The sequence below is a fragment of the Strix uralensis genome, chromosome 14 (assembly GCF_047716275.1).
Source record: "Strix uralensis isolate ZFMK-TIS-50842 chromosome 14, bStrUra1, whole genome shotgun sequence".
NCBI lineage: Eukaryota > Metazoa > Chordata > Aves > Strigiformes > Strigidae > Strix > Strix uralensis.
This window is the reverse complement of record NC_133985.1, coordinates 16,336,400-16,364,055: the sequence shown is the minus strand read 5'-3', so window position 1 is coordinate 16,364,055 and position 27,656 is coordinate 16,336,400. Positions and strand designations below refer to the sequence as shown.

The window sequence follows — 27,656 nt, the reverse complement described above, 5'->3', positions numbered from 1 at the left end:
AAAGAATCTTGCCACATAGTTGGGGCTAACTGTGCAGAGAGGAAAATGTACACGCCACACAGGTGATTCAGAAGTACTTTGGGGGTATCTTACTTTATGGCTTAGCTTGTCAGAAATCAGTGATTGTGGCTAAGTGCTTAAATTTCACCTAAAAGTCACGTTTCAGCATTCCGTTATCTGCATATTGACTGACAGCCCATTTTAAGGCTACTTTTGTATAAATGACAGTGTTTTAGAACAAGTGTTGTCCCTTGTTGAGGAATGAGAATCTCAGCATCAGTCATCTCTAAAGAATGTGCTATATGCAAAGCACTGTGATACAGTAATAAAGCTGAATGTGGCAGCACTGAAAATACTGCAGTCTCCAAACATCAGGATTGTTCTGGAAGTGTTAACCCAGCTGGGCTGTCTGCCTTACGGCACTGTATGCCTGTACAGTGGCGATACATGAAGACTTAACATCCTTCTTGCAGTAACCAGTCAAAATCTGCACCTGTGACTGGGAGGCAGTAACAGTTTCAGCTGAAGTACTTGAATGTATTTAACCCAATATGACAATGACATTTGCAGAGTCAACCTTCTGGCTTTTAGATTAGACATGGTATATTTTAGGATGTGGTTATACAAAAGGCATGCATACTTGGCTGTAGTTGATTTTTGAGGAGAAAATTTTGTTATAAGCAAAGTGTATGGGATCTCATTTTTCCTTGGTGGGGTTGTTAGGGAGGTTCTGGATTTCAGCTTCGTCTTTGTTCCGAGACTATCCTGTTTCTTTTTTGTATTTTAATTTGTGAATATTACATCTATTTAGGAGTCCTGAAAATATTTATTTGTTCAGCCATTTTGAAATTTTTCTTATTCTTTCCCCACTTTTACTCACTTTTTTCCTTAGTTGTGTGTTTTCAGCAGGACTTTGTGCAATAAGAATTAGAGCTGCTCTTTGTTTGGGAGACAGTGAAGCATTATGAACCCAGACTCTGGCATGTGGCCACTGCTCATCTTTGAAAGGCAGCAAGAAGCTTCTAGGCCTTTTAATAAAGGGAGTCCAAGGAGTGTTTTCCCCAAGTAGTGTCATCTCAGCCCTTGGTTTTGACCGACATTTTCCCCTTCGTTTGCCCTGTCCCCTCATGTAGGGCTGGTCATCTTCCTTTGCTTTGCACCGTTGTGCTGTCTCCACACCATCCTGTGGCTTACTTGAACATTCACTGGCAGGGGAGTCTCAGAGCCCATCGAGTGTCAGAGGGAGCCACAGCCAAATCCCCCTTTTCCCCTTCAAAGGTAAATCCCCATGACTTTTTAAATCTCTCTCTTTATTGCAGTACAAGTAACTCTGGAGGTAGCCATATGGGATAATCTGAATGGAAAAACAAATGTGGGTGAGGCTACTTGGCTGAACCACATGCAGCATAATTTGGTCTGAAGGGCAGAAGTCACTAAGTAGTGTACTGAAGGGAGAAGGCAAGGGGTGATTAATGTGTCATTTGGTGCAGCATCAGGTATGTAGCGAATACGACTCTGTTCCATTAACCACATCTGCCAGGCCTTAATTGAAAGAAATCATGTTCTTAATATCTGTGAAATAGAGAAGGGTTTAATACTTGAATTCTTTGTGGTCTTTAAATGGAACAGTAAAGGATTTATGCAGCTAAAGAGATTATCTTTTCATCTTCAGGCACATGCATTGTAAAAGTCATTTTTTTTTCTCTTAAATGCACTAAAGTGCATCTGGTTAGTACATCTCTGAATATGGAGTGACTGCTTAGGACAAAGTGCTTGACAGTCTTCCTTACTGAATTTTGAATATGATTCTTTTAAAGCTTTTTACCTTAACATATTTTAAAAAAGAAAAAGCCAAACTTTATTCAGCAACTATGCTTTTCCACAACCTTTTCTTAAATGTTGCTTTCAAGGTCTCTCATATAGACGTTGTGTTAACTGTCTGAAGTGATAAAAAGATTATTTTTGTAAATTAAGTCACAGAATAAAGAGTGTTTTTTTCTTGCTGCTAAGAGTTTTTTGCAGACCATCTCAGGTCTGTTTAGACTCATAAATAACAGCTTTGAAGTAACTGTCAGTGAGATCTCCCATTGAGTAAGTGGGAGAACGTTGATTCTTTTAGGTGGAGAGACTTGGAAGTCTAATAAAACAAAAGTACTGTTTACTTCCGTTAGAATTAAATTCTCTGTCATGAAACATACTCATTTTGATATCTGAATCTCATTAAATCTCAGACTCTTGATGCTCAGTTTGTGGGCCTGGTCATTTGTCTGGTGGTTTAACACTACCAGGTGCATAAAGTCACAGCGAGCAGTGCTCAGGCAAGTTCTGCGAATTTCACTATTAAAATTCTTCTGATGGAAGCCAACCTGATGTCATTTTTCCATGTAGAAAGTGACTTGGCTTTGGTGAATATCACTGATTCTGGTAGTGGCACAAATATTACAAAGTGAAATGGGCTTCAAAATTATTTAAGTGGTTGTGACCCACAGTCTAGATGTGACGTTTGTTACCCAAACTCTGGTGTGACTTACAGGTAGCACAGCAGAACGTTTATACTGGTGTAGAAGTGAATTTGGGACGTCACCAACACTGTGGTCAGTGGTGAGCACCAAATGGAGTGGAGCAATGAAACCTGATGCAGATGTCAGATTTTGGTTGATGAAAAGAGAACAATTTGTTATTCTCCATTTCTGGCAGTGTCTTGTGGGTGTGGGATACTTTAGACAACTGTTAGTGACAAGAGCTTGCTTTGGATCCATAGTGAAACGTGGATGGGGTTCGATTTTGTTTTCCTTTTTTGAGTATTCATTTTTAACGTGTCTTTAAACACCATTTCTGCACTTGTGTATACCCTTCATAAAGGAATATCTAAAACCTGCATTGTTCATTAGGCAATGCCTGGAGAGTATTAAAAATATATTCTCTAGTGTTTTAAGTGACCTGGGGGCCCATTGTAGTTGTTTACTTCAGCTTTTTTTGTGGCAGCCTAAATTAACTAACCCAGCTTACTTTTCATCATCTTGTATTTATTACTTTAAGATCAGTTGCTATGACTGAAGGATTCTTCTAGAAAGCAGATGAAATGGCTTTAAAAGGTCCAGTTTACTATGACCCCTTTCTCAGCTAATTATTGTGTAGTGAAGGATGTCTGGCAAACTAAAGTTTAAAATAAATAAATAATTGAGGAGCAGAGTTTCCATTACAGCTCATTAAATAAATCTAACTGCATTGCTTGCTACTAAGAAACCCCATGCATTGTAGCTTCTATTAGTGGAATTTTGAAGGGAAACGGCTTTAATTTTATTCTCCTCACCTTGAAGTACATATCCTCATCTGCTAGGAGTCAAAAATCTAGATACCTGCCAGCTGCAGTGCAAATCAGCATTTTAATGCTTTACAGCTGCTTCTCTATAGAAGTTAATTAGAAATGTGATTCAAACACCCTCTGCCAGTACTCATATACGATGTCTATGATTGGTAATCATAGTTCTGCTATTTAAGCATGCATTTTGGGTGGTATTGACAAAGCAGCTGTCCCTGCATAGGGACTTTGATAAAGGTGGAAACTTCTTCACTTTGAGAAAATTGGAAGGTAATGCTGCTGCAATTTAAAAATAAAAGTGGATAATCTAAACTACATTCCTTTTCTAGATAGCTTTAATTGCAGTGAAGAAATGCCACACTCATTCTCGCACTATAGCATCTATTCATAAATGTCATGAGGACCACTGCTGCCTGTTACCCACAAGCTGAGCATGCACTGATGCCTCCAGTGGAACACAGTAGTTTACCATGCTGACCGGTGGAAGCCAAGGCTCAAGATTTAAAAGCAGAATACCTTCAGCTATCTGTACTGCCCTCTCCCCTTTGTCGTCCAGCTAAAATGAATGTGCCAGTTGAGAAGAATATTGCCAATGAGATGGTTTAGTTTTGGTGTCGGTACAGCTATGAACAGCCCTGGATTTGTGCTTCAGGATTTAATAGATTTATTGACCTTTCTAGCAGATGTCACTGACTTACTGTGATAGTTGCATTTCTTGCCAATAAAGTAAACAAGAGCACTGGGAACTGATGACGAAGAGGTCTAGAAGATTAAAGTGTGGGTTTGTAAAATACACCTCTGACATGCAGAGTTTGTTACTACAAGTCAAATGTGTCTGTATTTTTCCTGCAGCTGTATTAGCAGGTTCTTCATTTGCCGGATACTTTGTTTTCTGTTCTCTAACATACACACCACAAGGCAAACATGTGCTTGCTTTCTCATTCATGGTTTTTAACATATGAGCATTATTGTAGGAATCAAGGATTATCAGCTTTCCAATATTCCATCTGAGTGCAACCCTAAAGCAAAAATTTTGCAGGTCTGTGCTATTGATTTTAGGCTTCATAGTTGTTCTTCCTCAGACACTTGGAGTCCAAAGGCTTTGATCTCAAAGGGTTGTGTTCCTACCAAATCAAAGCAACTTTCAAGTGGGTTACATCTTGGACCTAATGGCGTGTTCTCTAACAAGACAAAAGTCTTGTTAGTCTGGAGTAGAATTTTCTATTAATTCTTGTGCTCTTTCTGGAATCTTTCCTTTTTGTTGGTTTGCACAGAGCAAATACTTTCAGGCCAAGAAGTTCTTTGTACATGAATACTGCTGATAAAGGGAAAGCTGAATCTCTGAGGACTGGTTTGTTGTGGGTTGTTTCTTTTTTTTTATTTTTTTGCTTTTTTCCCCAGCAAAACTCAGTGACTTTTAAGGCTCTAATCCCACAGCTTTGATATGTTCCAAAGTGTTTCAGCATGAAATGTCTTAACACTTCATCTGCCTGCATCTCTCCAAATGATGGCAAGATGTCTTGCTGTTGATCATAGCCTTTAGGTTCATGTCACGATACTCTATCCAATACATCTCTATCAACAGTGAATGTATGCTGACATGCTCACCAGAAGCAGACACAGCAAACCCTTCTAGCACAGCAGCTTGTTCTGACTCAGTCCCTGTGCACCCACTCTGTCCTGAAGCCCGCAGGTTGCAGAGAAGTCGCATTCAAGTGGGTTTGTTCTGTCCTGTGAGCAAACTTCTGAAATGCTTTTGCACCCCTGCTTGTCTCTCCAGTGCTCAGAAAGCAGTCGATGTAGATTAAAGGCAATTAAAAGCTAATCTGTTCTCTCACAATTTTTAACTCTAGTATGGCAGTGGAGTATAAATTCACAGGATCCTGAACTGGTGTGTGGTGCATATATTAGCTTCGAACTGCTGGAAGTGGTGATGCCATTGGTATGGTTGGTTTGTCTTAATGTTCTTCAGTGTTTTCACCTGCCCATACTGTGTTTATCAGTTTAGTAGCATTGAGCAGCAGTGCAGACATTTCCCTTGTCAAACAACTGGATAGTCAAAAACATTTATTTGGCCTTAAGATGAGGGCACAGATTCCCCAGGTTGAAGGCGGTATTTGGGACAGTAATGCCCTTCCTGCTAGTCACCATGGCTACATCAAACTTGAGCTGAATATTAAGTGTGCTACAAGGAGTTCACTCCTGTTTCAGCGGCTACGAAGGCTACATAGGCCAAAAACTGCAGCTATCTAGTTTGTATGTCAGCAAAGCAGTCTGTCTGATGTTAAAAGCAATCAACAAGGAAATGACTGAGTCACAAAATCACCTCTTTAGATCAAAAGTAGTCAACAGAAGAGGAAAAAACCTAAGTGGGAGCTTTAATCTTGATACATATTTAATGAAATGGGAAGGGAGAAGAGTAAACTAATGAGAACAACTGTTTCCCCTGTGAAAAATGGATTATGGCACAGGAGGAAAAACTGATATTGCAGGTTGACCAGGGAGTCAGTATGCAGGAATTAAGGACTGATGCATATACCACAGGTTGGCTTCACTGGTTCTACTAACAAACAAAAAGTGCTTAAACCTTACAGCATGAAGGAAGGGTGATTAAATGGATTTTTCTGGATTCCCTCAGGAAGAAACAGTTGAAATAGACTTTCTTTACAAATGAAATTTTCCTGAGAGATTAAGAGGTAATGCTGTATCTGAGACGATTGTTCCCTGTGTATTTCCCTGCTTGGAAATGCAGCCTGCTAAACTTTCCCTAGGGTCTGGGTGTATTTATATGCTAATGTCAGTAAATGTGAATTTTCTCATTTTAAGATTACACCTTTGTCTCTGTGTTCGGTACTAGTATCTCCTGAAGCCATAACTGAGCAGGGTTTGGATGTCTGCTGTAGTGTGGAGGAAGCTATGAGAAAGTTCCCTTTGCAAATTCAGGAAGCAATTGATGATGCAGGTGAGACAGCAGAAGTTTATGCACTTATGTTTATCGAAGCACACAGCACAGGCTCACACAAGTGGATTTTGCCTCAGCAACTTACAGTCTGGCTTATTTCTTAGGCCCCACACTTCCACTTTTGTGCACTTCATTGTACCTAAAATGGAAACTTGGTTTTAAAACATTTAGAAAGAGAACAAAGTCAAAAGATTTCCAGAAACCTAACTCTTTTAATCTTTGTTACAGTCTAAAAAGTGATGACTGCTATATTAGCAAGTGGGGTGGTACACTTTCAGCTATTGTCCCATGCACAGAAACACTTTTTTCCCTTCAATCTTTGTTGTAAAGATGTGCTGAGACCTAACACTGATGCAGAATGGACAGTGGAAACTGTGCCCCCTTCCCTTTAAGGGTCTACCACAGAACTGTAATCAGTGAAGCAACGGATATTAATTTTTCTCCCTTCCCAGGCCTTTTCTTCTTTGTAAGAAGATTCAGCTTGGAAAGCTGTGATCAGCTTAATCAGTTTGCTATTATTGGGACTGGTGTTCATAGTACAGTTTATTAAATCAGTTTATTATCCTCCCAACCAACTTCAGTGATCAGAGTGTGAAAACATTGAAAGAAAATTAAAACTAGTGTAAGTGTTCCCTGTTTGGATAACAGCACATTTTGCTATTTAAAAGGATTACTCATCTGCACCAAAACAGGGAGAGAAGTTAATTTCAATGATGTAGAGCTTTCTATTTCAGGGAGGCCTGGCTTGCACATTGTGATGGATTCAGGAAGAAGTATAATTCATTCTTAAATTGTTAAACAGCACGTTAGGGCCAAGTATCTAAGTAAAGATGAATGGATTCATTTGTAATCTTAAACAAGCGTGTCTGTGTGTGGGAGGGTAGGGGACGGGTGTCTGGGATAACCTGTAAACAAATGCCAGATGAACAGTTGCACTTCAGGTTTTCGTGGTTGGAAAGTAGCCAAAATAACCTGCAGGGAAGGGAAAGCAGCCCTGTCTGCTTAAAAAGGAATTCTGCAGGTCCTCCAGTCCTCTCCTGTGCCATGTGCCCTTCAGCAAGAGGGGGAAGGTTCCCTGAATTTCCGGAGTGCAGTGGCTCTCCTGTCTTCATAATATCTTCAACCTTCTGCAAGTAAACTGAAGCAAAGCACCTCGGCAGGAGGCAGGATACTGTAGGGCAGAGGGAACTTCGGTTTCACCAGTGGCATCTGAGTAATGCAGGAGGAAGGTGTCTGGGAATGTTTCTGATTTCTGCAGTGCTGCTCATTCTGGATTGGGTTGATGGTACTCATGTGAGCAAGGGCACTAGAGTTGCAGATGTGCTGTACAGTGTAAAATTTGGAAACCAAAGCTAATAGGCTCTAAAGTAACATACGAACCGTGAAATGTTGCACTAGTAGGGCAGGGAAAATGTTTCCCTCAATTCTTTCTCTGGACATAAATCTGTATCATAGTTTCAAGTCCTGACTGGTACTTAAAATGAGTTAAATTTTTTTGTGACAAATGTTGGTACTCCCTTCCCTGCCAAATACTGCAGAGCTGGTACAGGGACATATATAAAAAGACATTATCCAACTGTGTTATTGCCAAACAAACTGCTTTGAGTCCTAAAAGCCTTTTACCCCATCTTCCCCTGCAGAGGACAGTTTGCCTGAGTGAAAGAAGGGGTTTGCTTGCAGCTGCTTTGAATTCAACATCTGTGAAAGTAAAGTTTTCATGGGATGGGACCAAAAAATCTGTTTTTTTCAGCCCTGGGGTCAATTAATGACTTTGACAACTCAAAATCCTGAGCAATGGCCACATTATTAAAAATGTTCAACTTGAATCTTTCAAAGTACAGAAAGCAAATGTGTGTTGAGCACCTCTCAGTTGCAACTGCCAAGATTCACTGCAGTCAGAGGTGGAGGTAGCCTTAATCATCTGAGCTCTGGAGAGTCCCAGAGTGCCACCAGACCATGAGTCTGCTCTAAGTGAGCCCAGTGATTTCCTCAAAGCAACACCCATCTTTACATCTCAGGAATGACCTGAGTCATCAGCTCCATGTCTTTCAGGCAGCATTTCCTGCTTAAAAACAAAACAAACTCTCAACTCAGCAGGCCCGATGCAACTACTTGCCTTTAACTCTGCCAGCCTACTGGGAAGCAGCCTAGCACATCTGCCTAGTGAGGGAGGTAGGCACTAGTTGCACACAGGCTTTGTAGGTGTCTATGGGGAGGGTAATCACCCCATGTGCAGTTCCTTCTAAGCAGGTTGCTTCAGGTCTTGGTGTGTGATTTGGGGGAGGGAAAAGGGCACAAAACAGGCCGGGCTTCATCTGTGAGCTGAGACTACAGTGGCCTTCTGCTGTCTGCAAAACTGAGCTGTGTGAGCTCAAGGGAATGAGGTTCCTTTGTACTGCAGAGCAGCTCTTGAGGCAAATAGCTGTTGAACTTAAAGCATGAAGGCAAGGTGTTAGAAACCTGAGAATTTCTAGGTCTCTTCCACTGATTTCTGGGGGAAAATTACTTTGGTCAGAGCCAAATCAATTCAAAACAGGCTACAAAGGTGATTTTATATAAGCCTCTGTGAAAACATGGCTGAGCTAATGGGATGTGACAGACAGGGAGGATCCAGACACTGCTGAGTGGAGACAGGCTACATGGTTTGCTGTGAGGGGGTGTATTGAGTTAACTTCTGCTTTGACTAAGAGAGTTGAGTCCCCTGGACTGTGACTGCAGTGCTGTTCTGATCCTGTAGATCCATGTCTAAGTTGCTTTGTTTCTCATGTATTTGCCTCTTCAAGCTGTGAAAAAAAAAATAATCCTTGGGCTCCTCTGTCCTCCTCTGTCTTCTGCATATATTTGTTTTTGAAGTGGTAACATTTCTTAGGTGCCTGTTCAATTGGCAGGCATGCAGTCGCTGGAATGAAAACTCAGCTGGACATAAGAAATTCCTATTGTGGAAAGTCCTTGCCATACTGCAAGTGGTCACCAGACTAACAGCATCTGAGGGCAGCTCTGCTTGGATGGTGAGGCCAGAAGGAAGAAATGCAGTAAGACCACCACAGGAATTTGACCTAGTTAAAAAAAAAAAAAGTCTTATTTTGGAAAGCTTTGGGACTGCTTATGTTAAGCAGGCCTGGTGTTGAAGCTTCTCCGATATCTTCACACAGTTTTATTTACTGCTCAAAATAAAGAAAGTGGTAGTTCTTGACTGTACTGTTAATGTATGCACTGTATATCAAGTTTATTGCAAAGTCTGTTAGTAAGCTCCCAGCCTAGTTTTTAATCTGCAGATAATCTTACTCTCATTTATATGTTTGGGCTGTATTACTTTGCCCAGCGTAGGCGCAGCCATTGGAATCCATCCAGTTCACCTAACAAGTTTCATTAAAGAAAATTACCCTTGTAATAAAAATTACTCAGTGTGACAAGATTCCATAATATATTTTTTTAAAGCCTCGTAAAATTTTGTAGCAGTTAATGCTACTTGTTTGGGGTTTTTTTGAGGTTTTCTTTTAAAAGCAAAAATTGACTTAATTGTGACGATATTTGTTATAAAAATGGAATAACTATTTTCCATCTGGGCACATAGAGGCCAGGCTGGGCAGCAGGAATAGCACAGGGATAAGGAAATAAGACAACCTTATCTTTGAAAAGTACGTTTTATTGTGCTTTGTACGTTGTTTGTGAGGTAGCTTGAAAGTCTGTGCCGCTTTAGTAAGGGAAAGTAGATAGAGTAAAGTCTGCTCACTTGCAGTTCATGATACATAAGTCTTAACCTTATAAAATGCAATGACCAAGAGTTGATTTTTCTGAAGCAATTGAGAGCCGCTTATCAGAGCATCATCCCTCCTGGCTGCAAGGACAGCACTTGGTATGTGTGTCCCCTGCCTCTGTGAGAAGACCTGGGTGCTGATGGAGTACCTGTAGCTTTTCCCTGCTCCTTCCAGCCATCAGACACATAGAAGATTCCTAATGTGTGAGATATTTTTTACCAGTGTGGCAAGATACTCGCCGCACATGTGAAATGCTTTGGTATTTTTTTACTATGGAAACATAGTAAAGAAGTACTAAAGAACCAAATGCAGCATTTGGGACTGGAATAGGGAGTCAGTGGATTAGAGTTCCTGCTGTCATCTTGCAGAGTACTCACCTGAGAAAACTCTGTGGCTCCTATGCCGCCTTTTCTCCTGTTACACTATGAGGAAATCTCTTGGTTTTTAACTGCTTGGTCACTGATAGATATAAATCAACCTGTCTTCAGTTACTCTGTAGCAGAGCAGCCATCATCATCACTATAAATATGGCTGAGTCCAGTGACTCTGTTACTGTGTGAGACCAGATCCAAAACCATGCTGGTGTTTCTTGGTGGCAGGCTCGGCTGTGCCATGCTCATACCCCTGGAGGAATCGGTTAGGCTGCCTTCAGGGCTCACCACAGTTCAAACTGCACAGCAAACCAGGGCAGTTCAGAAACCTATATGATGCCAAAATGTAAAATGACCAGCACACAGGTGGAAGGCAAACCTCTGGGATCTTTCACAGTCTCATTTTCTTGTTTCTATCAAAATAAAGACTTGCAGAAGGTCTAGATTTATTTTTCCATAGTTCTGGAGCTTTGGATTTTTTAAGACTTCCCAGTGCTTTGTAGGTGTGGTTTAGATAACATAAATATTGTGGGGTCTGATCTTGCAAGTGCTACAGTATCTGTGGCTGCTTTTAGGGGAATGGGACCCAGAGCTTCTGTGTGATGGTCACCTCCTTCGTTATAATGAGCATCACCAGCTTGTCTTGGGTAGATTAAGGTACACCTCCTGTCTTGGGCTTAGCTGATTTCTGCTTGAAGTGAGGATTGTTTGTTCTCTTTTCTGATTAACTAATCTTTTGTGATAAACTAACAATGGCAAGGGATGAGCTGTGATGTTAAACAGTGGTGGTGACGTTTTTTTTCTATTTAAGTCTACCCACTACTTCAGGAGGAAGGCAGCTGCACTAATAATTTATCTAATCTCTGTGGAAGGCCCTTATTTGAAAAATCCATACTTGAGTGGACAAAATTTCTGGTTGCTTCAGAAGAGACTTGAAAAGGATGAGGGAAAAGCATGCTAGACAGCAAGTAGTACTAAGGGCTCTGTTGAGCAGGGAAACCTATGTGGATGTTGTGGGACGATTAGACTGGTCAGGCAAAACACTAAAATGTGTTTGTAAGCAAAAAATCCTGGGGAATGTTAAATAAAGCTTTGAAAAGGGCAAAGAGCTTTCTAGGAATACCTCAAAAGCAAAGAAATTGATTTTGGGTGGTCTTTGAAGGAAGGCAGGTGATGGCTCCTTCAAAGCGAAGGTGCAGAATGTGTGTTAGTCATAGGGATTTTGCCCATTTTTTTCCTCCGGTAGCTAAAACCCTGAAACAGAGTGCTGGGTCAGCACCATGGGGGACAGCTCATAACTTAGTTGAGTTTATTTGCCTCTTTGCTCTCTTTAGAGAGCTATTCCAGTACCCAGCTTCCCTGGTGCCCTGTTCGGGGGCTCTTTGGCACTGTCTGCCTCTTCAGCCCCAGCCTTTCATGCCTGCTTTGGAAGCCAAGGAAGACTCTGCTATACGGAAGGGAGTGGATGTGTTCCCTATAGTCAAGGCAAATAAACCTACAAGGTTATTTGTGTTTGAATGATTGCCTCTATTCAAGTTTTGTTGTGTGAGATTTTAAGATTAGTTAATTGCTTAGATTTGACAAACTAGCCATTGCCTAGTGAGGCATGTTTCCTTGATTGGTTGCTGATGGCAGTGGATAGCATGGTGCATTAATGAACAGTCGCTGGCACACTGTGAATTGGGTTTGCTGTCAAACAGTCAGAACTTCAGATGCCTAAAGATCAACTCACTAGTGATTAGGCCAGCATCAGCTCTTAGCCTATTTTTAGGTTGTTCTTTGGTGCTTCGCTCTTTGATGTAAAGACAGCTGTGTGCCCCTCACTCTTTATGTAGACCAAGCTTTTTATTTCCACATCTAAACAAGCTGTCCATTGTTTGATCACTCAGTAATCTCTTTCTGCAGCTCTCCTGTTTGAATTCTTGATAATCACAGTGACTACAAGCGTCTGTGCTAATTCAGATGTGGCTCTAGTCCATATTCAGTAGCGTAAATATTTCCATATTTAAATGCAAATATCTCCTCTGATAGATGTTTAAGGTAGCCATCCACATATATACAGCAGCTCTGCCTGCCTTGCTGGCTTGGAGAGATGTCTGACTAGGCTTTTTGCTGTTTTTTATTTATGCATGAGTGAGTGGTCCTGTTACGTGTTTTGAAGAAACCAAACACAACTTAAATACACTTAGTGCAGTTTACTTCTGAAAGTAAATTGTCCTGTGTCTCTTCTAAGGTGGTTTTCCACAAAAGTGTCCAAGAATCCCTGCTCAGATAAAGTTCTCCCAAAGGTCTGCCAGCTGCCTTTTTATTCCTTTTCCTCTTCCTCTGCTGCTTTGTTTTTCATCCTGTGTTCCTTCATTTTCTTCTAGTTCCTCTTTTTTTTTTTCTTTTTATTGCTTCTAAGGTTTTGAAACATCTTCAGAAGTCTTGGTTAAGCAGTTATGTTTAAACCCTGGCTTTAAAAGAAATTATTCTTACTTCCTTTTTCCTGTTATTGCATTTGTTAACTGTTCAGGACATACTTCCAAAGACATCTCCTTCTGGTAAAGAAGGAACTGCGTTTTTAAGAAATTAGTGGTTTTTAAGTTTTAAGAAATCAGTGTTTAAATTTCTCATTTTCATACAGAACACCTGAAGAAACGCCTGGAAGATTATATGGCCCAGTTCCCAAATGTAAGAATCCTCCGAACCAAAAAGAGAGAAGGGCTGATAAGAACTCGAATGCTGGGGGCCTCCGTGGCGATAGGGGATGTCATCACCTTCTTGGATTCCCATTGCGAGGCCAACGTGAACTGGCTGCCACCTCTGTTAGGTAAGTGTGTATGCGGCTGAAGGCTGAACTGCTGAAGGGCTGGCAACAGAAGCTGGTGTTGAATTTGTTTTGTTTCCACCTGCTGCTTTACCCTCATGCTGTAAGGGTACAAAAGGAAGATGAAATGTCTAAAAGGAAAAACAAGCAAACAAAACACAAAAAAACCACCAACAACTAACCACAAGACTCAGGTGAATTGTTGGCAACTTGTGGCCTGTAATACAAGAATTTTTTTTCTGTTCTAGTCCTGCACTATACAATAACCCTATCGTATGCTTTGCTTAATTAAAGAACAGAGCTCATATTCTTCTGTTTCCTACTAAATGAAATCTTAAATAATTTACAGCTTGCTAGAAGAGTAAACTATTACATGGTCATTCAACAGCTTGCAGAGAGGAATGGCTTTATGTTACAGAAAAGCTATTTACATACTGGTTTTAAGTAGCTTTTAGGGCTTCTTTTATCCTATATAACTGTATTTAACTTCATAGTCTGCAAGCCTGTGGAAAATACTTCTTGTGAATGACAGCTGCTGGTATGTATTTGTAGAACATGTGCAGTCCTTTCCAAGGCAGTGCTTCATCTTTAAGGAGGTGCCAGTTTTACAAAGTCAGTTCTTTTCAAGGGTGACTGACTGAAAGGACAGTGCCTTCTGTTTCTGGTACCTGTATGCCTCTGGTCAGTACCAAACTCCTTTGCAACCCTATTGCAAGTGACCTGTCAAAGCGCTCTCTGAGGTGCAACTTTGTCAAATAAACTGTGGCAACCATAGTCAAGTGGAGATTTAAGAAAACTTGGTCAGGTTTGTCAGCAGGATTGTTGGATGGTTGGATGTTGCTTTTACTACAGTTTGTATCTGGTAATAGTGTAAAACGTTTGCAACTTCATGAGCCGAGGGAGGGAGGACAGAATTAGCTCAAATGCCATTTAAATGAGAACACGTAGAGTATGCTTTAATTTTAAAGCATAGAAAGGATTTCTGTTAGATGTGCACTGGAAGCTGAAACATCGTTTGTCGCCTCTGCTCTGGAAGTTAACTTCAACAAGAGACTGTCTCACTAATAAAGTATTTAAGAAGTTCCAGATGTTTATGCAGGAATTAATCCTGTCTTGTATTATTTGGTTGGAAGAAAAGGTTGAGGGGAGGAGGCACGCTTGCATTTCTTGAGCCTGCTGAGAGTAGTTATGCCATTAGTCTGAATTGCTTCCTGCCAGATTCTGGCATAGTAATTAAAGCGAGGTGGTACAATGGGTTATTGCCCTGGCTTTGAATCAGTGCAGAAAGGGTTCACATCCCGGTCACTCGTTAAATTGAGGACTGTTCACTAAGTACAAGATTGTCTGGTGGGTTAGGTATCTGTGGTGGTGTAGCTCTGTCTTTCTATTCTGCTTCTGGGTGATGGTCACTGTAGCATGAGTGCCTGGTGTTTTTATCTCAAGGGTTCTAGCTTGAATATCTCGGTTATTGCAGAAATACCAGATAAATTGATATAAATTGGAGCATCCACCCGAAAGAGAACGAATGGGAAGAAAGCTACGTCATTCGTTCTCGGACAACTTCATATTTTGATGCTCTTTGCTGTAATTTCATGGTCAAAGGAACCAACTGGTGCAGGTTTTCTAACATGTTTCTCCAATCTTCAGATCGCATTGCCCGAAACCGCAAGACTATCGTTTGCCCCATGATTGATGTTATTGATCATGACCACTTTGGATATGAGACTCAGGCTGGAGACGCAATGCGAGGTGCATTTGACTGGGAGATGTATTACAAGAGGATCCCTATTCCTCCTGAGTTACAGAAACTTGATCCCAGTGATCCCTTTGAGTAAGTTACTGAAATGCAGTGTGCTAAGAGCTGGCTAACAAAATAACACCCTGTTACAGGGTTGCTTTACACCTCAGTGTAGTAAAAGTCAGAAGCTGGTGTTAAGCTGCTTGGTTTTTGGCAGCTGTTTGCTTTGTTGGTTTAAAAGAAATGCATTGTTTAGTAGCTGTGAACACTTTCTTTTTCATTGCTATTTTTTGCCACCTTAATTCCCACAGAAGTTAACATTTCATTTAAAACTGTAATGTGTAGCATTTAATGTGGTCATTTATTACTGAGATCTTTCAAACATAACTTAGTATCCCTAATGCTCTGCCAAAAACAACAAACCAATGGCAGCTTATATGTCATTCCCAGGTGGGGGAAGAAGAAAACCTAGCAGAATAATTACAGCAATTTTGATGATTGCAGTGCATTGCAGAAGTAAATCTGTGATCAAGTTATGTTCTGCTGTTACTGTGCTTGCCAACATTGAGACAGTTCTGCTGTCCTTTATACTTCTGCAGTGTTCAGAGGAAACCCCAACAAAACACTTTTTGAGGTCAAGCTCAAGGACTTGATCGTACTGCTGAGACAGTGAGCACCTGTACAGCACATGGGTCCCTCTGGGAGAGGTTATGTCCTGTCACTTAGTGGTGAACGCTTTTGCCTGTTTGGAGGAGAGGCATTGACTGGTTCTGAAGGGAGCCTAGTCTTGTCCTCCTCATTTGCATGTGGGAAATTAGTAGATAATGCAGAAATAATTGTCTGATGCTCCGACAGGGCTGCAAAGGCACCAGGAATACTGGGTGGTGAAAAGAATATTTGTCAAATCTTGCTTTGTTTTTTAAATGTTTAGCTAGAGATCTGTATCTTTGAATGTGTTTGTAATATGGAGTCTGGTTTTTCCTTAAGGTCTCCTGTAATGGCTGGAGGACTCTTTGCAGTCGATAGAAAGTGGTTCTGGGAGCTGGGAGGGTATGATGCAGGTCTGGAGATATGGGGAGGAGAGCAGTATGAAATATCCTTTAAGGTGAGCTATGTTCTCTGGAAATTACTTTTGTTTTGAAAAGTAAGAATTGTGCTGAGGCACAGAATGTGAATGATCTATCTTGTCCTTGCTTTTGCGTGTGACTAAAGGTGAAAGAGCTGGGAGTAGTAAGATAGTACACAGAAGAAACAACGATGATGTGACCAGTCATTTGTGAGGGTCAGTTTTGGAGCATGATTAGCTGGGCTGTCCCCCGTTCTGTGGTCACAGCTTCAGATGCATGCACGCTTCCCAGCAAGGGTAAGTCAGCTTGTGTGGAGCTCTCTCTGACTGTTAGGCTTCTTAGTACTCACTCTGGCAAGATGACGAAATACTCTCCTTCTTGTGGGAAGGAGGATTCAGGCAGCTCAGTGTTTGCCCAGTTGAGTACTTCAGTCCTGAGCTTCAGTTCCCAGAGAGGAGAGTAACTTACTGTCTGTAGTCAATCCATCTGACTCCTGGCTGCAAGGAACTGAGGCTATTAATTACCCTGTAAGAAATCCTCAACAATTGGAATAATAACGCTGTTGCTGGCAATGACTTCAGATCATTATCTGCCTGGCTTGGGGACAATTCTGTTACTTACTGATTGACCAAACTGTTCAGTTGAGGGTTTTAAAATAAGAGTTAGCCAGCTGACCAGAAATGCATACTAATAGGAACGAGTCACTGTGACCCACAAAGACTGCTGGTACCTGCGTAACCTTGGAATATGGCAATCTGAAACCATTCTAGGAAACCCACTGGAGTGTCCCGGACTGCTGAAGGCAGGTGGGGAGTCTTCACTTCAGTGGTGGGAATCCTTTCCATAGCCTGGAGTGAACTGAGTAAAGATTTCTACATTACACTCTCTTTGGGCCACTGTGTGGTTTCTCTTTCAGAGGTTGAATATATAATAGGTGTCTGGATGCCACTGAACTAAGCTAGTTGACCTCAGCACAGGGCAGGAAGATGGTAGTGATGCTAATGTAGTACACAGTTTAGCTTCAGCAGCAAAAAATCCTCGTGTCTCCACTGACAAACAAGTCATGACTGATCTCTTACAAAACATATTCCTAAATCTCAATGCCTCTGTGTAATTCAAAGGCATATCAAACTATATTGTTTTTAAGACAATGTATTTCCTTCCATAGTTTGATCACAAAAAACCCAAAGTAATGAAGTCACATTGGAGGTCCCTTGTCTTCTGTAATGGTAGCGGGAAGGGAGGGGCAGGGGGCACCCTGTTTGGAGATGTCATTACGGTTAGAGCCATTTATTCTTTGTGTTGCGTGTAATGAAATTGTGTAACAATATCATTCTCTGCAGGAAGGGGCAGTGGCAGTATTCAGCCTCTTCTCCTTGGCCCTTTTTAAAAATGCTGGTTTCCAAGAGTGATGACAGTGGCTGGGCAAGCCCTTTGTCTCTAATGCCACAGCAAACAGTCACACTGCTTGATCTGCAGGAAATAAGACTACTTCATTCATCTGTTTGCTTATCCTCTCTGAAACACGCTGTGTTTTATTTCAGTCCAGAGATGGTAATTTATGGAGGGATAAATTTGCTTTAATTAATCTCTGCAAAGACCCCCTTTTTTCTTTCATTGTGCAACAGAAAAATGAAGTTTTAACTGAAAAAGGCTCAGTGTATTTTCAGAAATTAAGATAAATTGATACATTCATCTGTGGCTGATAGATTTAATAATTCTGCTGGAATTGCAAGAATAGAAGGTTTGTTCATAGAATTTATGAAGCTATGACATTTCCTGGCGAGCTTAGAGCTACGTTTTTACCTTTAGAAGCAGACTGAGATTTTGTAGTTAAGGGGGCACTGACAAATAATTTAAAGCTCTGGGTTTAGACGTGGGGTACCTGCTTTCACATTATTTATTATCTAATGGGAATTCAGATTCTAAGTGTGCCAAATTTACAGCCTGGCTTTAATAAAGAATCCATTCCTGTGCCTGGGAGTTGTGGGTGCAGGTACTCTTTTGTACTGCTGGTTTTTGATCCATTGCATCAGATCTGGCCTTCTCCAGCCTCAACAGGAGTAGATTTTTTTCTTTTTTTTTTTCCTTAAGCATATTCTTTTTTGGCCATGTATGTAGTGTGCTTTACAAGTTTTTTTGTCTTTATTTTAAAATCCAGGGCTCTGTTGCTGAGAGACTGGAAATAAACAAGTTTATTTAGGAGCCTCTTGCCTTTCTGTTTTGAGATCATATGTATTTCTGTCATCAGCTGGCTCTGCTTCCTTCTGAGAAGAAAATTTCAGGCTGAAGGCAAGCCAACAGAGAAATCATCAGTGTTTAGCACCTCAGAAAGCATTTAGCCAGAGGATGGTTCAAACTCTCTATTAATAGAAGCCTTTCTCCTTGTATGAAATGTGTACACCAAACATCACTAGAAAACATAGCATGCTGGAGGGACAAAAAAATTTAAGTGAACTTTAAATTAGAAACAAACTTCCTAACCCTAACTGCTTGCTTGTAGTTTTCTGGGTCTTCTCGGTCTCTTGAAACAGAAATTTCTAGATTAGAAATGAAGAAGTTTATCCATTCCATATTCAAGCAGAAAACACACGCTGCTTCTTTCTCTTGACCTGTGTATATCCAGAATAGCTCAGTGCCGATAACCCAGTACTTCTACAGGTCAGGGGTCTTCCTACTTCAAGTCATCATCAGATGCAACAGGAAGATTGCAGTCTTGAATTTTAGTTGCAGGCATTACACTTGTTCAAATGAGCCTCAGTCTTTCGTGAACCCTGTTTGCAGAATGCTCCAGGCAAATGGCTCTGCAGCTCTGTACGCTGTGAGAACCATTCTCCTCTGTCTGTGTGGGTTAGCAGATGCTGACCTTTGAGTACATTCTTGTATTTTGGAGAAGGGGTAAACAACCATGCACAGCTATTTCTGTGTGGCACTTGTTACCTTTCTTTTTTGTTGCCCCTAACTCTACAGCCATAATCTGTTCAGTGGACTTCACTGACATTGTTATTTTTTGCTTTTTGGGAGTCACTTCCATACCTCTCCTCTCTTACAGTTTTTCCTGGTCTTTTGTATCTTTCTGCAATGATGTGAACAAAATTGAATACTTTACCCAAAGTGACAATGTATCTTTCCTCTTCTAAACACAACTTAATAGCTCTGATTTTTCTGAATGCTCCTGCATTCTCAACAATACCTACATTCTGCTGCCTACGTAACTACTTCATTTTCTTTGAGATTAAAGTATTTAATTCAGAGTGGTATACATGAAGTATTTAAACCATTCCTTTCTGCAAATGCTACTTTGTGCAGCAATTATCTACACTCAGTTTTATTTGCGATCGTGTTACCTCTTTTCCAGTGTTCTTGTGGCTTTTATTCTGTTTGTCTTACGTAATCTTCACTAAAGTGCTTCACGCCTCTTTTCCATAAATATATAGTCTCTGATTTTTTGGGTATGGGGAAAAGGAGAGGAAAACATGAAGTCTCTGACTTGTATAGATAGGCATAAATATAGATGTACTTTGTACCTCTGATCTTGAGTGGTGTGGTGGTTCTCAATCTTTTAATTGTACATTGTACTTCAGGAGCAAAGAATGAGAATCCAGAATGAGCCTCGCTAGGTGATAGATCATTTCAGTTTTATAAATGTTTGTCTTGTACTTTAGAGATTGTAAAGCCTTCATAGAATTCAAAGGGCTTGGTGCAAACAAGCCACATCAACAGTTGCCCAGAAAAGAACATTTAAGGGGAAGGCAAAATAAATGGGCAGTACTCATGGTCTTCACTCCTTGCTTCAGCAATAGGAAATGTCCACTGCGCTTATTCTGAGGATCATAGATCATTGCACTTTCCCAGAGCCTTTTCCCAAAGCATCAGCATGGATCGCTTGTCCTGATTGCCATAGCATAAAACATGTTGCATGTTTTCCAACAAATCCAAGTGCTCCATAGCTTCTGTTCACATATCTGATGCATGCATCTCCTTTGCCTCAAGTCAGCAGCACATTTCTGATTCATGTTTTGCCACTGGCCTCCTGGCAGGTGCGTAGCTAGGGTGCAGCTGCCAAGGGATCACTTCTGACAGCATTTCTAGTTGTGTCGCTGAAGTTAGTGCTGATTGTGAGCCTCCACTGCTTATTCCAGGCACATACTCACACCACTTTCCAGCAGCTCACGTTTGCCCACACTGAAACAGGCCGGGCATTCTGCTGCTTTTTTTGTGGGGGTTTTTTTAAGCCAGCACATGCTGCTTAATTCTAAGGCTCTCAGCTGCGGTACAGGGTGGCTTCTTTCTCCCTTCCTATCTGGTGATGCAGAGATCAGTTTCAGGCCATTGACTTGAATTTTTGGCCTCTGTTCATACTATGTACTTGGTTCAGGTTCCAGAGTAGCCTCCCACCAAGCAGCAGCAGGGAAGTGGACCCCTCCACTCTCTGAAATGTGATTATTGGAAAGTGCTATCATTACTCTGAAATGCTCCAGACGGTAAGGAGGGGCCATGCTAGTGTATGTTGTGTGAGAGAAGGCGTTGTGCAAACACACAGATCCCAGTGCCTTTTGAGCTACCTTAATCTTTTATAGAGCAGTAAGTCCCAGCTGCAAGAGCAGCTGATGCTTACAATACAGAGGATTACGATTTTCCTGAATTATTGGTTGCCCTTGCTTTCATCCTCTCGCCTACCTTGTTATGCATAGAACCCCCTTGACTTACCCACTGTGTCCTTGTCTTTCCCACCCTTCAGTGTGTGCTCAGACATCCAGCCAGCTTCTCTCCACTGGCCTATCCCGTGGTCTTTATTTCTGTTGTGGCTTGCAGAAGCAGCTTTCTTTTCAAGGCTTGACTCTTTCCTTTGTGTGTTTTCCCTCTCTTGGGAAGCATTGGCTCATCATGGTGCAGTCTTTGGAAACCATAAACCTTGTATACCCAGATAATTTGTGTTCACACACCAAATGCGGTATTGTATTGTGTGTTTGAGAGGAGAGGTTCAGCTGTCTTATGTGACATTGTTTTCTGAAATAGCAGAAAGGGAATTGGATCAGCATAACATTCCCATGTAGAGAATAGGTGGCATATTACCTTGTGCTTTCATAGCACACTAGCTGAGTCAAAGGCTCTTGAGTTGCTTTATGAATATGGAGTTACAGCGCTCCAGACCACTGAGAAGATGGAAGTAATATCACCGGTGTTGTTATTTTACTTCCCTTGTATATGGTTTCAGTATTAGGGTGAGATTGTGGCCTTAGAAAAATCTGTTGCAGTATGCCCATTGACCTCAGTGTAGCCAGGTTTTCTCTTAATTCTGGCAGATCTGTCAGCTGCTAGATTCCTAGCTCAAAGTGTGGATTGGTAAAATTGTGCCTGAGGAGGAAGAGAAATTTCCTGTTCTCTCCTAATGAGACCTGATTGGATCATTGTATAAAGCACTGACTGCCTGACCAGCTTTAATTCTTGTTCTTACGGCGTTCTAGTAAATGGCTGATTGAAATTAAGTGCATCAAGTTCAGGTTCTGATGTTTACTGTCATGTCAGCCAGGGAGATGAGGCACCATCTCGCCCTTCTGTAAAACCACAAGAAGAAGAAACTGTCCCCCCTGGCCTAAGGAGAACGCAGTAAGTGACAGTCAGTGTTACCGTGAAGGCACAAGGCGCTGCCCCACAGAACAGCGCTGTTTCAGCAGCAGCATAAGTTCTGGTGTGTCATGCCTGTGAACTGTACCCTTGTTTAAAAACAACCGAATATCGCTAACTGGGTGGAAGCATTCCCTCAGCTAGCACACAGCTATTTTGGGTTTGCTTCATTTGCAGTTATTCCTTGACAGACCCTTGGATGTGATTCCCCTGACCTTTAACTCTAGCTTTCTAATGCTTTTGTAAGCTGTGTTTTACCAATGCATGTCACGCTCTTTCCCTCTCCCCCTTCTTCCAGTTTTATAGATAAGGACTGGTAATTGTCTTTATGGAGGTTGTAATGAGTTCTGTCACCACACAAAGCAGCTCACTAATAAAATAAATCAAAGCAGCAATGAATGAATGGAAAGCATGCTTTTAAAATTAGATTTGTACTGCAAGTGCCATGCTGTCACTTGCAGCATGAGACAATGTTAAAAAGGCACTGAGTTGGCAAAGTACCTTGAAAGGGTCACTGAGCTCTGCTAGCAGGAATTAGGAAGCTTTCCATTACCTCCATGCAGCACTGGTCATTGCAGAATTGCTTGGGGGTAAATATTTTAAAGCATGATTAGGAAAAGAGCACGTAAAACTGATCTTAGATTTTACTTGCTCAGTAACTCAGTTGAGTAGCTTTTCTTCTATCATTACATGTGTTTATGTAATGTTGTCTTCTGTGCCTGGAGTCTTGTACCAGCTTGGAGCTCTTGGCCCAACATATCCTCAGTTCTGTCTAGCTTCCCATACGCTCTGCCTCTCCAGCATACTGCTCAGTAGATAAGTGCTGCCTGTGTTACTGCTTCACAAGATCTGCAGTGCAAAGACAGTGCTCTCCTCTCTAGCTGCCTACTGACTGCAGGGCTCTGTTTCGCCTGTTACTTAGGGAAGCTGTGTTTTCAGATGTGTATTCACAGTGGCCTGACTGAAAGCCTTTCCTTAGAGATTGGGGGCAGGTGAGGCATCCTGCGGGCAGGCAGCAAGTATAAACTAGTGGTTTCATTCAGGCTTGTGTTGCACTGAAATGCAGCTGCCTGTGAACCAGTCGGACTTTGGTGATGCAGGATGCAGAGCACAGGGTAGGAACATGGATTACTGAGGAGTGTTTGTCTGTGCAACTCAGCTCTAGGCTTCTTCAGCTGTCCTTGCAGTTTTTTATAGCTCCCGGATCTGTTGCAGCTCTTACAGCCTTGCACAGACCATTTCTGTCACAGAAACACAAAACATCCTCAAATTCTTGTTGTCTCAGTCTACCTGTTAATTTCCTAGCAGAGGAATCACACTGGGGCCCTCTGCAGCAAAAAGCACAGCAGCTACAGAATAAGAAGCATTTCTAATTCCACTAGAAACTTCACAGAAGCTGGGTGCTAGGTTTTTTTTTTTTTCATCTTCATCTTTTCTGTACCAGCCTCTCAAGACACAGCAGGGACAAAAGGAATGAAATTCCGTAGAAGGAGTGTGTCCTGGTGTTTATAATGCATTTATCAACTTGCTGCTTATCTCTCTCACCATAACGACATGTAATTAAGTATCTTGAACTTTAGAAGTTGCCTGTGAAAAATATTCCTCTAACTGAGAGCAACCAACCTCCATTAAGTTATACGCAGTCAGCAAATGACTGTAATTATTAGGGCCAGTAGACAGAGCTGAAACTCCAGAGGACTTTAGTGTCAGAGCTAATAATTATGCAGCAGCCTTGGCCAAATATTTCTCTTCCGAGCTAAGTATTTAATATTGTCACTGTAGAATATTAATGGAATTGCCTGCTATGTGTGAAGCTGTTGACTAAGCTCATTGTACAGTGAACTGCGGTGGCTCAAATTAGCCACAGTGAATGGAGAGATCAAGAACACCGCAGCAGCCTGGAGCACCAGTGGACCTTCTTAAATACTGCTGCCTTTGGGGCATTAACATAAATCTGGGGACAAAGTGAAGGGCAAGACAGTGTTGTACTTCAGGAATTCAGAAAGTCATTTGTTTTGCACACTGAAGGATACTTTTTCTTTAAGGATTGATTAGATATCTCTGGGAAGCACACATGAATGTCTTTCTTAAACCTAATGAAGTAGATTGGCTGGTTCAGAAAACACCTCCTTGGGTTTCACTTGGACAAAATAATTACATCCATGCTATAAATAAGGAATAAAAGAAAGTTGTTTTAGAGTGTTGGCACAGAGTGAAATCTGCCCAGATGGGGAAAGAAACTTCTGGGCCTTCACCACGCATTGGAGTAGTCATCTTCAACTAGCAGTGTGTGCCAGTGACTTTGAGGGCTTTTTTAAAGCTAGTGTTTTCACCAGGCAGGAGTTTCTACTTAATTGTAAGGCTGCAAAAGCAATGAGTGCATGTCAGCAATGAAACCGTGTGAGAGTAGTGATAAACACAGGAAAAAGTAGCAGTTTCTACTGGTTTTTGGCACTTGAACAAACACGGATTCCCTGGAGTGCTCTGCATAACACATGACCCGTACTACAGAGATGGGCTCCCTTTTACAGCAGTGTTACACAACCTACACCCAAGTTTTATATGGCAGTCTGGTTTAACTATTGCGGTTACTATCGCTGTAATAACATATCAATTTAAAGTGTGCTGTGTGCTGTTCTCTGGGTGCTTGGATTTTTTTTCTGTTCTTTTCTCTGGAGAATGTAAAATGGAACTGTTTAGCCATTGGGCTTGATAGCACTTGTGCTAAATCAAGGCTTGCTGCATGGCTCTAAGTGGGTAGTTACAGGATTTGAGACTCAGGCAAGGAGGGGAGGGTATTTGGGAGAGAGTCAAAGCTGGGTTAAGCTTTTTCATTACTTGAAAGTCTCTTTTTTTTCTTCTTTGCTTTTCTCTATATAAGCAAGAGTGAATTTGTATCTCTGCTGTTCCACAGGTATGGATGTGTGGAGGTCGCATGGAGGACATCCCTTGCTCTAGAGTTGGTCATATCTACAGGAAATATGTTCCATACAAGGTTCCAACAGGAGTCAGCCTGGCAAGAGTAAGTGGTAATGGCATTCCCCACCACAGACTGCAGTGTGACCATGCTGTTCTCTTCTCACCCCACAATGGGAGGCAAATGCAGGCTTTGTAGTCCGTAAATTGTACTTGTATAGTGGTCAAATGGCGCAGTTCTGCAGCGGTGGGTGTGTAGTACAGAGGGAAGAGAGCCTAGGGGAGCTGCGAGCGATTGTGCCCACAGCTGCCCTGCTCCAGACGTCAGCCATTGCCAGGTGTGGGGAAGGGACTTTGCAACCAGGTGCTGGCTATGGAATCACCAATGAAAACAGGATAGGGCTTTATTTGTATAATACTTCAGTCACTTTATATATGTGCTCTCAAAGAGCAGCAGGCTTCAGCGTGGTGATTGTGTTTTGGTGATTGAAAGACCTCTCAACTTCAAGCATCACAGACCACCGAATGAGGAAGCTGTAGTTTTCCACAGTGGAATGTTCTGTGCTGTCTTATTTCTTTAATCTAGTGTAGCCCGAAGAAGAAAGAGCTTTTGCCTCTCTGCACTAGGTATCTCCAGTTAATTTCCAAATTGAGAAGGGATTGCATTGCCCTCTGGTGGGTGAAAAAAATCATAGGAGCAGGAAGGCTGCAAAACTAAAAAACACAAGGTGCCCTGCTGTTCTGCAGTCTTATGGCTTGCACAGTGTTAAAATGTTTCCCAGTTTAACAGCGTCGCCCTATAGATTTGGATTTATTACTCAGCCCAGCAATGACCTGTCAGAGCGATAGAGTGCTCTCCTGTCTGTGCCATCTCTTCAGGAAGGAGCTATATTTCTTCTGATTCAGTATTTGGCTCTTGCATACTCCCACAGTGCTGGAAGGAGGTGGCAGACAGGTATAGGAAAGGCTGTTTCTTGGCATCTATGATCATACAGTCACCTTGAGATGAACACCTGCTCTTGTGGTGTGTAGACTGCGTTTGTGGCAGGGTCAGCACACTGCTCATTCTTAATGTACTAATTTTTTTGGTAGTAAATAACCACTGCTGGAGTGACCACCTTCATGCGAGGTGGGCAGTGCTGCTGGGTCACTGAAGTCATGCCTGCACATGGCACATTACTGTGTGGCACCAAGGATGTACCCGATGTTGCCAGAGACCGGTCCAAGGTCCAACGGTCTCTTGAGTGTGTTGTGACAAGCAGTAGGGCAGGTATCTCGAGTGGGTGGTGTTCTTTGCTGTCTTGGAATTGCACAGTGGATTAAGCTTTACAGTGATACATGAAATATACTGCTGCTGGGAGGTAAACCCTTTGCTTCTCTTCTGAAGCCTCATCACTTGAAAGTGCCGTATTCCTGCAGTATCTCAGAGTTTCTCTTAAACAGCTTTTTACCCAAAAAAATGGGAAAATAGCGGTAAGAAAGAATATTGTGAACTGAAGCTTTCCAGAAGGGAGTGCAAATCCCATTCCTAGATGGATATAAAAGATGCAGTAAGAAGGATTTAAGAAAGCAGCTTTTTGTCAGGGACCTTTGAATGTCCAGTGGTATTTACCAGCATCATTTTCTGACTAGCTTCTTTACAGAAAAAAAGGAAAAAACCCAACTTTTGATTAATGTTGTTTTTCTTAGCCACAAGGAACTAGATATAATGGCCAAGTGCCAGGAATCTGTTTTGACCTCAACCAAAAATACCTTTCTAAAAGTCCCTTGGAACTAGAGAATAATAAAAATAATCTTCATCCTGAAACTGGAGAGAGAGGGTGGATGTGAATGAAAATCCTTTCTGAGCAAAAAACATGAGAGCTGTTCTGAATGCTAATGTCAGTAGTTTGTGCAGAGTGTTCTCAGGTGTTTTTCCCTCTCATTTTCACACATGGCTGTTACCCACACAGAACTTGAAGCGGGTGGCTGAGGTGTGGATGGATGAATATGCAGAGTACATATACCAGCGTAGACCAGAGTACCGGCATCTTTCTGCAGGGGACGTTGCAGCTCAGAAGGAACTTCGCAACAACCTCAACTGCAAAAGCTTCAAGTGGTTCATGAATGAGGTCGCGTGGGACTTGCCAAAGTTTTACCCACCAGTGGAGCCTCCAGCAGCTGCTTGGGGAGAGGCAAGTTTGTGCTCTGAAATCTGCAGTGGGCAAACAGGCTGCGGTTTGGTGTTTTAAAGTTGCCTTACCCATGTGCTCCAGTACCGGCTTGCTGTGAGTGAGGCAGCGAGCGAGTGTTTAAAGATCCTGCTTGATATGTTTCAAAGAGCAGAACTCCTCTACCATTATACTGGCCTGATCAAAGAAGGCAGTTAGGCAGCCGTTTCTATCAGTGCACAGCTACAAAGAGAATAGAGACTTGGCTTGTTCTGCATGTTGCGTATTTAGCAGAAGGCAGAACATGCCAACAGGGAGGACTAGAGAGAGCCGGCAGCTGAGCAGCAGTAGAAATCCTGTATTTCCAAAGGGCTACACAGTCGACTTGAGCTAGTCTGCTCTGTAGCTTCCCCATCTGAAAGCCAGGAAAACCATCCCTTTTTTATAAGTCGTCTGTGTTCTGGGAAAAGAATCACCCCAGGAGTGAAGTGGTGGATTGTTACATACAGCACCACAGCGGGCTCTGCAGTCCTGCAGCTAATGGGTTTTGTGGTGTCCTGGAGCTTATTGTACAGCTGGAGATGGGTCCCATTTTGAGTTCGTGTGCTTTCTTCTAGCTGTTATCTTTCAGCTCAGATACACAGTAAAGTACCTTAAAACTGTCTGCATATAAATACTGCCACTATTTGAGGCAATTTAAGCATTCTTTCCTGTCACTTGGTAAGAGTAGATTTGGTGACTAATGTACTATTTCAGATACGCAATGTAGGAACTGGACTGTGTGTGGATACTAAGCATGGAGCACTGGGATCCCCACTGAGACTGGAAAACTGCGTGAAGGACAGAGGAGAGGCAGCGTGGAACAACGTGCAGGTAACAGTCCCTCTGATTAAATCATCGGCCCCTAAATAAATTTGGGGAGGGAGAAGTTATAA

The 27,656-nt window shown here is 41.9% G+C and overlaps 1 protein-coding gene across 5 annotated transcripts in view; it reads left to right on the top strand.

The window, feature by feature from the left end:
- GALNT10 (polypeptide N-acetylgalactosaminyltransferase 10) overlaps positions 1-27,656 on the top strand; it is an 88,017-nt gene that overhangs the window by 53,715 nt on the left and 6,646 nt on the right. For all 5 annotated transcript variants that reach the window (XR_012630826.1, XR_012630827.1, XM_074883485.1 and 2 more), the window contains exons 5-10: positions 13,040-13,225; positions 14,870-15,053; positions 15,948-16,065; positions 24,570-24,677; positions 26,524-26,745; positions 27,478-27,594. Coding sequence is in view for 3 of the 5 variants with exons in the window: in XM_074883485.1 (XP_074739586.1) it covers positions 13,040-13,225; positions 14,870-15,053; positions 15,948-16,065; positions 24,570-24,677; positions 26,524-26,745; positions 27,478-27,594 (935 nt within the window). In the remaining 2 variants the exon portion in view is untranslated. The remainder of the gene's footprint in view (positions 1-13,039; positions 13,226-14,869; positions 15,054-15,947; positions 16,066-24,569; positions 24,678-26,523; positions 26,746-27,477; positions 27,595-27,656) is intronic.